This window comes from Trachemys scripta, chromosome 14 (genome assembly GCF_013100865.1).
Source record: "Trachemys scripta elegans isolate TJP31775 chromosome 14, CAS_Tse_1.0, whole genome shotgun sequence".
Lineage (NCBI taxonomy): Eukaryota > Metazoa > Chordata > Testudines > Emydidae > Trachemys > Trachemys scripta.
This window is the reverse complement of record NC_048311.1, coordinates 40,077,991-40,089,409: the sequence shown is the minus strand read 5'-3', so window position 1 is coordinate 40,089,409 and position 11,419 is coordinate 40,077,991. Positions and strand designations below refer to the sequence as shown.

Genomic DNA, 11,419 nt, shown 5'->3' with positions numbered 1-11,419 from the left:
GTGCCAGAGTAACTTTCACATGTAGACAAAATCTTCAGGTAGGTCTATACTTACTCCGGGTCTGGCGGTAAGCAATCGATCTTCAGGGATCGATTTATCGCGTCTTGTCTAGACACGATAAATCGATCCCAGAAGTGCTCGCCGTCGACGCCGGTACTCCTGCTCTGCGAGAGGAGTATGCGGAGTCGACGGGGGAGCCTGCCTGCCGCGTCTGGACCCATGGTAAGTTCGAACTAAGATACTTCAACTTCAGCTATGTTATTCACGTAGCTGAAGTTGCGTATCTTAGTTTGAAGTGGGGGGTTAGTGTGGACCAGGCCTTAGAGGCAAAGAATAAGAGGGAACATGATAAGAATCTATAGAAATATGACTAAAATAGAGAAGGGAGAGAGCAGGTGAACAAGGGGACACGGAGGGCAGGTCTACATTTAAATCATTGCATGCATGCAACTGTAGCCTTCAGTGAAGCTGCTCCGACGCCAATAGGAGAGAGGGCTCCTGTTGGTATAGTTAACTCACCTCCCTAAGAGGTGGTAGCTATGTGAATAGGAGATGCTCTTCCATCGAGAATAGCACTGTCTATACACGGGGTTAGGTCAGTATAACTATGTTACTCAGCATGGACTTTTCATACCCCTGAGCAATGTCATTGTACTGATAGGTCTGTAGAGTAGACTAGATGTCAGGGCTGGTCTACATGAACCAGTTAATTCATAGTCAGGGGTGTGTATGAATGCACCCCACACTAACCTGCTAGGAACTCTCTCCATGTAGACCTTGCTGATGTGCATTAAGTTTGTTAATGTGTTTTCTACTAGTCCTCTTTGAAACAGGACTAATCAAAGCCCATTAACTAATGCACATCAGCAGGGTCCACATGGACACAGTCCATGGCAGGTTAGCATGGGGTAGATTCACACACACCCCTTACTGCGCACTAAATATTAATGCCCTCAGTAAAATTAAAATGTAGGAAATCCAAAACTGATCAAAGGAAATACTTCTAATCATCTGTGAAAAACTGTGGAACTCATTGTCACAGGAAGTAATTCAGGCCAAAACTTAGCAAGAGTCCCATCTCATCCTTTAGGTTAGGGGTCAGCATACATTGCCTGTGAATTACAGCCAAGGGCTTTTGTTCCAGTGTCCCTATTCCCATATTACAGAACGGGGGTGACTTGTCCAAGGTTATGCAGCAAGTCACTGGAAGACCTGGCTCTGCCAGTCCTGAATCATATCTACTGGACAATTCTGTTTTCATGAAGCTTCTTAACTCTTCACTGGCTACACACAGAAAATTATGCACCAGGGCTCAGTTCTTAGACTACAGAACTTAAAAAAGCAATTTTCAGCAGTTATGTTTAGCTGGACTTTTTGCCTTTAGGGTTTGTCTGGACAGGAAGTTACATTGGTATCGTTAAATTGGTGCAACTGCCAATGTGGACACTTATGCTGGTATAAGTGTCCACACAGGGATTTATACCAATTTAACTATACTGGTTTAAATTCACACCTTACCTTATAGTGCCCTAGCTTCCCAAGCAAGCAAATCTTGAGTGTCACATACCCCAACTGATGCCACGACTAGGTCTACCCAAACTCTCCCCCATCAGTGGCAGTGGGGTTACCTCCTGTTTATAGGAATTGCAGAACAGCAGGGGCTGTTGCACCCCAAGAATCTACTTTGCTTGCTATGAAGCACAAGAGAGAAATCACAAATGACTCAATTGCCCCCCTAATCAGCTGACCGTTTAAGGTGCAGTGAACATGATCATGGTCCAATTTAGTTATGCAAATGTAAAACAAAGACCACTTTCTGTCCAAAAGCATCAGAACAGCAGAAAGGGAATAAATACATTCAGATAAATAGAAAAGTGCAGACTTTCCTGCCAGGCAACCCTCCTCCTCCCTCCCCTCAGACCCACCCATCCCAAACTCTCTTGGAGAACCCAGAGACTTGGGGCTTGTCTCTGAAACAAGCCTTTTTTTTTTTTTTTTTATAAAGACAGGTGTTCTTAAGACACTGGGGCAGATCTTCAGCTAGTATAGGCTATCAGAGCTAGATTAAGCCATGAAAATTTACACCAGCTGATCTGTACCACTAGACTCATTAAATATGGTTTGCTAATAAAGCAATCAATTTATCTCATACATTTTATTGTTCTAAATTCATCACCTACTTCTATCCCTGGCCTAATATCAATGGACGAGCAGGTTTTACAAATTCCCAAGAAATCAGTTATTGGCCAAGGAATTTTAAGTAGTATTTGGCCTGCTATAAACAGTTCAGGTTACCAGGAGCAGCGTAGGTGTTAGTGGAAATACAGACTAAAACATGTAGTAGCAGTGAAATTCAATGTTACACTGGTATATGCCAAAACTGCTTGAACTGATTTATTGTCAAACAAAAAAATAATCCATCCTTCCAATCCAGAATAGTTGAATATTCCAACTCCATAAGCATTTCAGGTGCATCTACATTCCACGCCTGAATGCTAAAGAACTGAACAGAGCCCCAAATCAAATAAAGATTAACGGCCAATGCTGTCTTTTCAGTTATGCATCTGTAGAGATCTTTACGCGAATATGAAAGTGGTGGATAGAACCGGAATGTGCACAAATCCCTAGTGTTATTTGTTCTTAATAGGAGACTAAAAGTTTCCTTTATTATAAATACAACCACAATCTGCAGAAGTTCATGAGACGATAAATATATTTGTTCCTTTAATGCAGCCCATTGTTTCTTCATTGCACATCAGGATATTTAGACAGAAGCAGCATTCCAAGAGACCAGATCAGTTGATGCCAATGTGAGGGGAAGAATAATCTACCCAGTTAGGGAATGGTTTTGTTTTGGGGACAACAAGCTTTGTTAGGGAACCCATCAATAGCTTGGCAACTAGGGAAAAGGAGACGTGACTGACTCCGAAGCACTACAACTTAGAGGCTTCTAAGTCTACCAATGCAGAGAATGGAGATTTTAGCATTTCTGAGACCTGCACATGGCTTAAAAAGGAACCGATTAATCTGTTAAGGTAAGTGCTTTTGCAAAATCATTACATCTTAGCTGCCTCACTTCCATAAGAACTAAATGGGAGTTGGATGGTTAACAACTTCTCCAGATGTTTCACAAAATCTCAACCCTCACACTCAGATTGAGGAGTCCATAAAGAACTATTATACCCCAGATCAACGGCCATGGGGGCTGCAGTGAAATGTGGAACAGGGCAGTTAGTTTTGTACCTGACCCGGGGCAAGTCATGAGCGCCTTCAAGTCCACTTGTCTTCACCCAATTCATTTAGCTCTTGGGTGAATCTAGTGATCAGCCCCATCTCTTGCTCTATGTTACGGATCCTCTGCTCCACAGCGCCCATGCTTTGCACCAGCTCAGCCATCAGCAACCTCATTGCCTCCTGGTTTTTCACAATAGTTTCTAAACAAAAAAGAAGAACACTCCTATCAAATAGAACACAAGTTTCCCCTTCGCCAAAGAAAATCTAGTACAATATGTTACTGTTCAGCAAAAGAAACACACACGCCTTGTAGAGCTCATTGGAAAATAGGCTCCTCCCTCCTTCAAAATGTTGACAAATATGGTCAAGAACCAAACTATTTTGATTTAGAAATGCTGCTAGTGCCTCACGGGAGTTGAACTTCAGTTTCCTCATATCCCCATTCTCCTTTATGAGCCAAGCTAATTTTCCCATTATGCACTACAGCACGGGACTCCTATGATGGAGGACTAGTGCATCATGGGAAAAAGTAGTTTGGCCAGAGATCCTGGCCCACGCTGATCATAACCCTCTCAGCTTGTCGTCACTTCTTTCCATTCCTTTTTGCCCCACCACCAATCGTATCTTCTACTTAATTTGAAAGCACCTAAAGGCAGGAACCATCTTTTTGTTGTTTGTATAGCAACTAGCAAATTATAGGATCATAATCAGTGCCTCTAGTCTAGGGACTACAGATAGAGAGTGAGTTCTCACTTTGCTTTCAGCAGACAGGAGTAGCTGCACTTCCTCTCCCTCCTTCCATTAACCTGAACCCCTTTAAACAGCACAAATTCAGTTTTTGTGCAGCTCACCTAGTGCCAACATGCCCATCTCTTGGTTCATGTCCTGCTGGATGGTAGAGGGAGCCTCCAACGCAAACACCTCCTCCCATTGCTGGGGTGCAGGAGTGGTTGCTTGGGTAAGTTCCTCTTGGGACTTGCTTTTATCATCTTCCTGTTTAGCAGATCTGTGGGCTGCAAGGACACCCAAGCCGAGACACTTGTTAGAGAATCCACAGCAGTCAAAACAAGATTCCTACAGCAGCCAAAACTGTTTTTTGAAGGAGCAACTACTACAGAGCAAATCACATACTGAAGAGTATTGTACCTTTGAGTGCCCCAGACTCTCCACTGTTAAGATGCTGAGCTGTTAATTCCTCCCAGTTCTCCCAGGCTGCAACATAAACTCAGATTTTTCTCCCACACAAAAAATTCTATATTCTATCTAGGTAGGATCCCTCACGGACCATTTTAATCAAAAGTGCAACTTCCAGCACTATATGCTTCTAGTACAAACAGAAACCTCTGCAAAGCAAAAATAGGAGACAGAAATAAGGTACTAAACTCCTAAGCACCAGCCATACCAAGCCACAGAGCTGGAACAGCTCTTGTTCCCCAATCTCCATCCCACAGCTCAGAACCTACAGTCCCCGATTGTCTACCTCAGTGGTTCTTAAACTTTGGGTCATGACCCCATTTTAAGGGGGTCACCAGAGCTGACTTAGGCTTGCTGGGGCACAGGGGCAAAGCCCAATCCCCACCACTAGGGTTGCCAATTTTGCTGGATATATTCCTGGAGATTTCATCACATGACAATCTTTAATTAAAGATTAATCTTTAATTCCTGGAGACTCCAGGCCAATCCTAGTGGGTTAGCAACCCTACCCACTGCCCCAGGCCAAAGCAGAAGCCTGAGGGTTTCAGCCCTAGGCAGTAGGGTTCAGTTTATAGGCACCCTGGGGCTGAAGCCCTGGGACTTTGTCCCATCCCCCACAGCAGCAGAGCTCAGGTGGGCTCAGGCTTCAGTCCCCTCTCTTGGGGGGTCACAGAAATGTTTGTTGTCAGAAAAGGGTTGTGGTGCAATGAAGTTCAAGGACCCCTGGTCTACCATCAATACGTTTGTATTTAGTACCTGGAAAGTACTATAATGAAATCCCACCTAGGCCATAAATCCCTAGGAACAGAAAGATTAGGATTTTTTTACAAAACAATGTTAAAGAACAGAAAAAAACTTTTCTAGTAAAAAAAAAGTAAACAAAGAGAAACAGAATTAAGATCATTGGTGTCTGGTGAAGGGCAGATCCTAACTGCAAAAAAATAAAAGGCCAGAAAGAGCCAAAGAAAGATCAAAGAAACTAAAGCCGAGAGGACAATCTATTTAGAGTTGTATTGAAGAGCAGAATAAAAAGGATGCCTTCTACATGCAGGAAGTAGTAACACTTACTAAACTACGTTTTCTTTAAGACTCCCATAGCAATCTAGACAGCCCTACCCTACTAAATTACCTCGATTGCGTACTTCATTGTACCCTGATCCCCAGGAGAAAAGAACCCTAATTTATCCCGATCCCCTTTAAGTACCTGGGCACCGCTCTGCACCCCCACTCCTCAGCGGTTTCACCCTGAGCTCACCCAGCCTAACCAATAGGGACGAGCTCGCCCCAATCTTCTCCGGCTGCAGCGCCTGGCCGCCTTCGGGCTCCGCCGTTAATTCTTCCTGCAACGCGGCTCGCAGCTCGACTCCCGCAGCCACCGCGCTGCGGGCAATAGACGCCAGCCACTCCCCTACCGCGGCCAAGCGACCCCTCTGCTCCCCGCTCATCCTAACTACTACGTTCACTCCCCACCCACCGGCGCTTTATATAAAGCGGAGCCGGACGCCACCGAATCAACCTGCTCTCCGCCAGACCTCAGCGGAGCAGTTTTCACACAGGTCCGCTCCAACTAACATTCTAACCTCCCCATGTTAATAGCAGCGTCTAGTCCACCTTCATCAGTTCTGTTCTCATCCACCTGTTTCCCCCCCATTGCGTTTTTATTCCAGCCGGAGTAGTTCCCTTTTCAGTCATGTCATCCGCTCACAAACTTCTCTCGCTCTGCTCCCAGAACAAACAAACCTGGGCCTGTTCAGTTTCCCCTTGCCACCCAGCAAACCTCCTGGAAATTCAGGTAACCTTATTTGCTGAAGCAGCAAAGAGTCCTGTGGCACTTTATAGACTAACAGACGTATTGGAGCATGGGCTTTCGTGGGTGAATACCCACTTCGTCCGACGTCTGTTAGTCTATAAGGTGCCACAGGACTCTTTGCTGCTTTTACAGATACAGACTAACAAGGCTACCCCTCTGATACTTATTTGCGGAGTGGCTTCATGTTTATTGAGGGTATTGGTAGGAAAGAAATGTGAGCTACCCAAAATTAATCCCCTAAATTAGTCTACCAAATATGCTTTAGAAATTATTCTAGAAGAATACTCTGGCCTGTGGTATACAGGATGTCAGATTGGATTGTCACAATGGTCCCTTCTGGCCAGAGAAGCTATGAATCTGTATTTATTTGTAGGGGAATACACACAGGTATAGCTTTGCACACCTCACATCTGTACTTGATGTCATAGTTTGATACCCTACAATGGCATCTTATTCTCATCAGGAATCAAAAATCTGAGCTAACATCAAGTTAAAGTTGTTCCATGTTAAAAAAAACCTCGGCAGCCAATTAAAACCCTAGAGATTTAAAACAATGGCATGGAAGGATGAAAAGAAAAGCAGCTAAACAGTGAAATATCCAAATGGCTCAAAGTCACTCAAATCAAATATCGCATATTGGACGTTGAAACTAGGAAGCCACCTTAACCCTGACCTCAGCAGGAGAAAAATTGACTCTGATCTTAGTAATTCAAAGGGGAGAAAAGAAAAACAATCTTAGCTCTGGCCTCAGAATGTCCAAGAGGAGATAAAAAACAGAACCTTTACTCAAATGAGTTAAGGATTTTTTTCCTTATGAAATTTTTCTCATTCTCTAATTGAAATCAAATGAATACTATCATTGATTATTTATATTATTCTAGTGCCTGTGAACCTCAGTCATAGACCATGACCAGCTGTGCCAGGCACCATACAAAACACAGACCAGACAATGCCTGCCTCAAGGAGTTTACAATCTAAGTATGAAGTCTTGACTTTTGGGGAGACTCCTGCACCCCATCTAAGGCCCATTGTGACTCGTGTTTTTTCAGAACAGAGGACTCCGGACTCTGGGAATGTTGGAAACTTAAGCGTTACTTTATTACAGCTAGTGAAAAGCAAGAAACAAAATGAAAGAACCCTTCTGTCCACCCCGAATGCACTGATCCCAATCCAGGCGGCTGCATTTACAGGGGAAAGATATCAGAGTCCATGGCTGATTCTAGGTCCCGTCACGCCAAACAATAAAGAATCTTAAATTACAAGCAAACAGACAGAACAATGAATCCAGTTCTAAAAGCAAATGACCCAGGCCCAGGAAATTCCAGGATCGGGGTTTAATGGGAGGTAAGGAATCAGTTGTTACAGTTACAGGATATTGTAATGTTAACTCCTTCTCTGCTGGCAGCCGATCTCCCAGGCAGGGGACGGGTTCCAGCAGGGCCTCTGTCTCCAATTCCAGTTCTGTCCCCTTGGTGCTAGTGTACCTGTGGGGGTGAGTGTGAGTGGACAACAGCTGGGCTGTCAGGCCTTTCTGCCTGTGGCTTGAGTGGAGCGGATTGGCCTGGATTCTGATGCGACCTGGACTATTATCTCTCCCGGCTTCCTTCTCAGGTCAGATTTGCCCTCTTGAGGAACTGGGGGGAGACACCCCCCTTTACTCCTTCTGCAGCGTCATTTGTAGCCACAGAGATCAGCACCTGCCACTCCAGATATTTCTGGCTTCTCACCCATGCAGCGAGTTCTCAGACACGGCTTCCCAAGACCAAACCCGGCCGTGTCCCAGATCCAGCCTCTCCCTCTCTCCTCCTTTCACTCCTATCTCATGTTGCTAATGGGATCGGGGTCTCACTTCCTTCCCCCTTGCGGGTCTCTGCCTCCCATGCTCGATTGTCAGTGTTGGTGTCGGCAAAAATCCTGGAGTCTCCTGTGAAACCTCCCTGAATCAGAAATGTGAATAATCACTTGCCTAACGGTGCAAATGTGACACCACCGGGGGCTATTGGGGAACAGTATAATGTACCATTCAGGCTGGGAGGCTGTTGGGGAATCATATAAAAATGGCACTCAAGTGGGGGGCGGGGGCTGGTTGATGGGAATGGTATAAGTGTGACACCCAGAGGAGCTATATGAATGTGATGCTCAACTGAGTGTGGAGATGAGATTCTTCCTTCCCATAATGCTCAGTCAGAGGCCGACTCTTCTCAGCCCTGCCAGCACCCCGATCGCCTGCACACCCCCTGCACCCATCAACCACCCCCACCCAGTTCCCCAAACACAAGTCCCCACCTCTGCCAGCTCCCCAAATAGGTTGGTCACATTTCTAATGGCTGGTAACCAGAGTCCTGAATCCCCATCCCTCTGCTTCTTCCTCAAGGCCCTTCCCCCTTCTCCGCCTCTTCCCCCGAGGCCCCGCCCCTTCTCCGCCTCTTCCCCCAAGGCCCTGCCCCTTCTCCGCCTCTTCCCCTGAGGCCCCGCCCCCTTCTCTACCTCTTCCCTTGAGGCCTTGCCCCTTCACCTCTTTCCTTGAGGCCCCACACCCCTGCTCCGCCTCTTCCCTGTTCCCCCCCGATTAAAAAAAATGGACATCAGGCTTGTCAAATGGCACCCGGACACACAACCCAAAACCCAGACTGTCTGGGTGAAAACCACATGGGTGGCAACCCTTCCCCCCAAGCACTCAATCCAGCTCCCACCCAGCACCTCGTCCTCACCTCCTCCTTTGTGCTCCAGGTGCTTAATTCGCCTCCCTCCCCTGCTAATTCTCATCCCCCCCACACCTCCCCAGTACTCAAGTGACCTCCTCCCCTCTGGTTCCCATCCCCCTCGGGCGTGGGATCCGGGGGTGAGCCTGGTGCTCTCGGGGGTGACACATCCTCAGGCCAGTGGCGGCCGCGGGACAGGGCACGGGTGGGTGCGTGCGTGGCGGGAGACCACCTCTCGTTGGTCAGACCGTATCCCTGCCCTGTGGGCGGCTGGGTTAGCGCCCGACAGCTGCCAGGAGCACCCACTGTCTGTCCTAGAGAGGCGGGCCTGCTGCCTGTCCCCTGTTCTGGGAAGGGAGCGGGGGGCCACTGTCCCCAGTAAACAGCTCCGGAGAAGGACGGGAGGCTGGTTAGGAAGTGGGCGGCAGCTGGGGCCAGGCCTCCTGGGGCAGGGCGGATGCCCAGCCTGAGCTACCATCCCCCAGCCGCCACGGGGTGGGAGCCACGTCCGGGGCAGGGAAGGCTTTCATGCCCCATCCCCGCAGCCCCCCGGCAGTGTGGGGGAAGGGCACGGCTGCCGCTGTGGCGTCCTCCGCCCAGGCCGGGGGTTGGCTGCTCCTCCTCTCCCCTTCCCCCCACCAGGTTGGCAGGAGGGAGAGGGCAGCCTCGGCGGCGGCGGCAGGGCCTCTCTGTGGTTTGGCCGGGCCAGAGGGGGCGGAGTCTTTCTCCGCCTCAGCCCCGCCCCCTCCCTTAAAGGGCCGGTGTTGGGAGGCGGCAGCGTGGGCGCGCTGGTGGCGGTTGCGGTGGGAGCTGCGGCTGAAGGCCTTGCCACAGTCGGGACACTTGTACGGCTTCTCGCCCGTGTGGACGCGCCGGTGCCGCTCCAGGTGGGAGATGAAGCCGAAGCTCTTGCCGCAGACGCCGCAGGGGTAGGGTTTTTCGCCCCGGTGGGCCCGCTGGTGGGCCAGCAGCTGGGCCCCCGCCGCGAACCGCTTCCCGCAGTCTTTGCAGCGGTGAGGCCGGCCGCCAGAGTGGACCCGCTGGTGCTGGGCCAGGGTGGAACTGACGGCAAAGGCCTTGCCGCACTCGTCGCATTTGTAGGGCCGCTCGCCAGTGTGGACGCGCCGGTGCCGCTCCAGGTGGGAGCTGACGCTGAAGCCTTTCCCACAGTCCCCACACTCGTAGGGCCGCTCCCCGGTGTGGATGCGCCGGTGCCGCTCCAGGTGGGAGCTCCAAGCGAAGCCCTTCCCGCAGTCCCCGCACTGGAAGGGCTTCCCAGCGGCATGGGATTTCTGGTGCTTGGCCAGCGCCGCTGGCTCACCGTAGCCCTTCCCGCACTCGGGGCAGCGGTGCGGCTTGTCGCCTGCATGGACGCGCTGGTGCCGGTCCAGGTGGGAGCTGACGCTGAAGGCCTTCCCGCAGTCACCGCAGCGGTACGGCCGCTCCCCGGTGTGGATGCGCCGGTGCTTGATGAGGGCCGAGCACCAGCCGAAGCATTTGCCGCACTCGCCGCACTGGAAGGGCCGCTCGCCGGTGTGAATCCGCTGGTGCTTCACCAACGAGGAGCTCTGTCCGAAGCCCTTCCCGCACTCGGGGCACTTGTGGGGTTTATCCGCGCAGCCCGAAGGCGCCGGGGCAGGCTCCGGTATGGTGGCCGGCGGCGGCACGCGCCGACGCCCGCAGTCGGCACACTTGGTGGGATCCCTCCCGCTGCCGGCAGGCGCGGCCTGGAGCTGGGCCACGGTGGCGGCGCTGAGATGGTAGCTCTTCCCGCAGTCGGCGCATTTCCGCGGCTTCTCCCCGGTGTGGACGCGCCGGTGCCGGTAGAGGTGGGAGCTGCGGCTGAAGCTCTTCCCGCAGTCGTCGCACTGGAAGGGCCGCTCCCCGGTGTGGACGCGCCGGTGCCGCTCCAGGTGGGAGGTGAAGCCAAAGGCTTTGCCACACTCAGGGCATTGGAAAGGTTTTTCCCCCCGGTGCTTCCGCTGGTGGGCCAGGAGGGCAGCGCCCAGCCCGAAAGCTTTGCCGCAGTCCTGGCACCGGTGGGGCTTGTCGGCGGCGTGGACCCGGCGGTGCTGGGTCAGGGTGGAGCTGACGGTGAAGCGCTTGCCGCACTCCTCGCATTTGTAGGGCCGCTCGCCAGTGTGGACGCGCCGGTGCCGCTCCAGGTGGGAGCTGACGCTGAAGCCTTTCCCGCAGTCCCCGCACTCGTAGGGCCGCTCGCCGGTGTGGATGCGCCGGTGCCGCTCCAGGTGGGAGCTCCAGTTGAAGCCCTTCCCGCAGTCCCCGCACTGGAAGGGCTTCCCGGCCGCGTGGGACTTCTGGTGTCGGGCCAGCGCCGCTGGCTCGCCGAAGCTCTTCTCGCACTCGGAGCACTTGTGGGGCTTGTCGGTGGCGTGGAGGCGCTGGTGCCGGATCAGGTTGGACCGCTGGCTGAAGGTCTTCCCGCATTCGGCGCAGCGGAACGCCTTGTCCACCCCCG

The 11,419-nt window shown here is 51.0% G+C and overlaps 2 protein-coding genes across 2 annotated transcripts in view; both read right to left on the bottom strand.

Annotated features, from left to right (window-relative positions):
- The window catches only part of LOC117886903 (zinc finger protein 345-like), a 115,344-nt gene that overhangs the window by 38,731 nt on the left and 65,194 nt on the right, over positions 1-11,419 (bottom strand). The gene's annotated exons all lie outside the window — the stretch shown is intronic.
- LOC117887100 (zinc finger protein 208-like) overlaps positions 8,704-11,419 on the bottom strand; it is an 882,934-nt gene continuing 880,218 nt past the window's right edge. Inside the window, exon 7 of the mRNA XM_034789342.1 lies at positions 8,704-11,416. Coding sequence (XP_034645233.1) covers positions 9,351-11,416 — 2,066 coding nt within the window. The 3' untranslated portion in view covers positions 8,704-9,350. The remainder of the gene's footprint in view (positions 11,417-11,419) is intronic.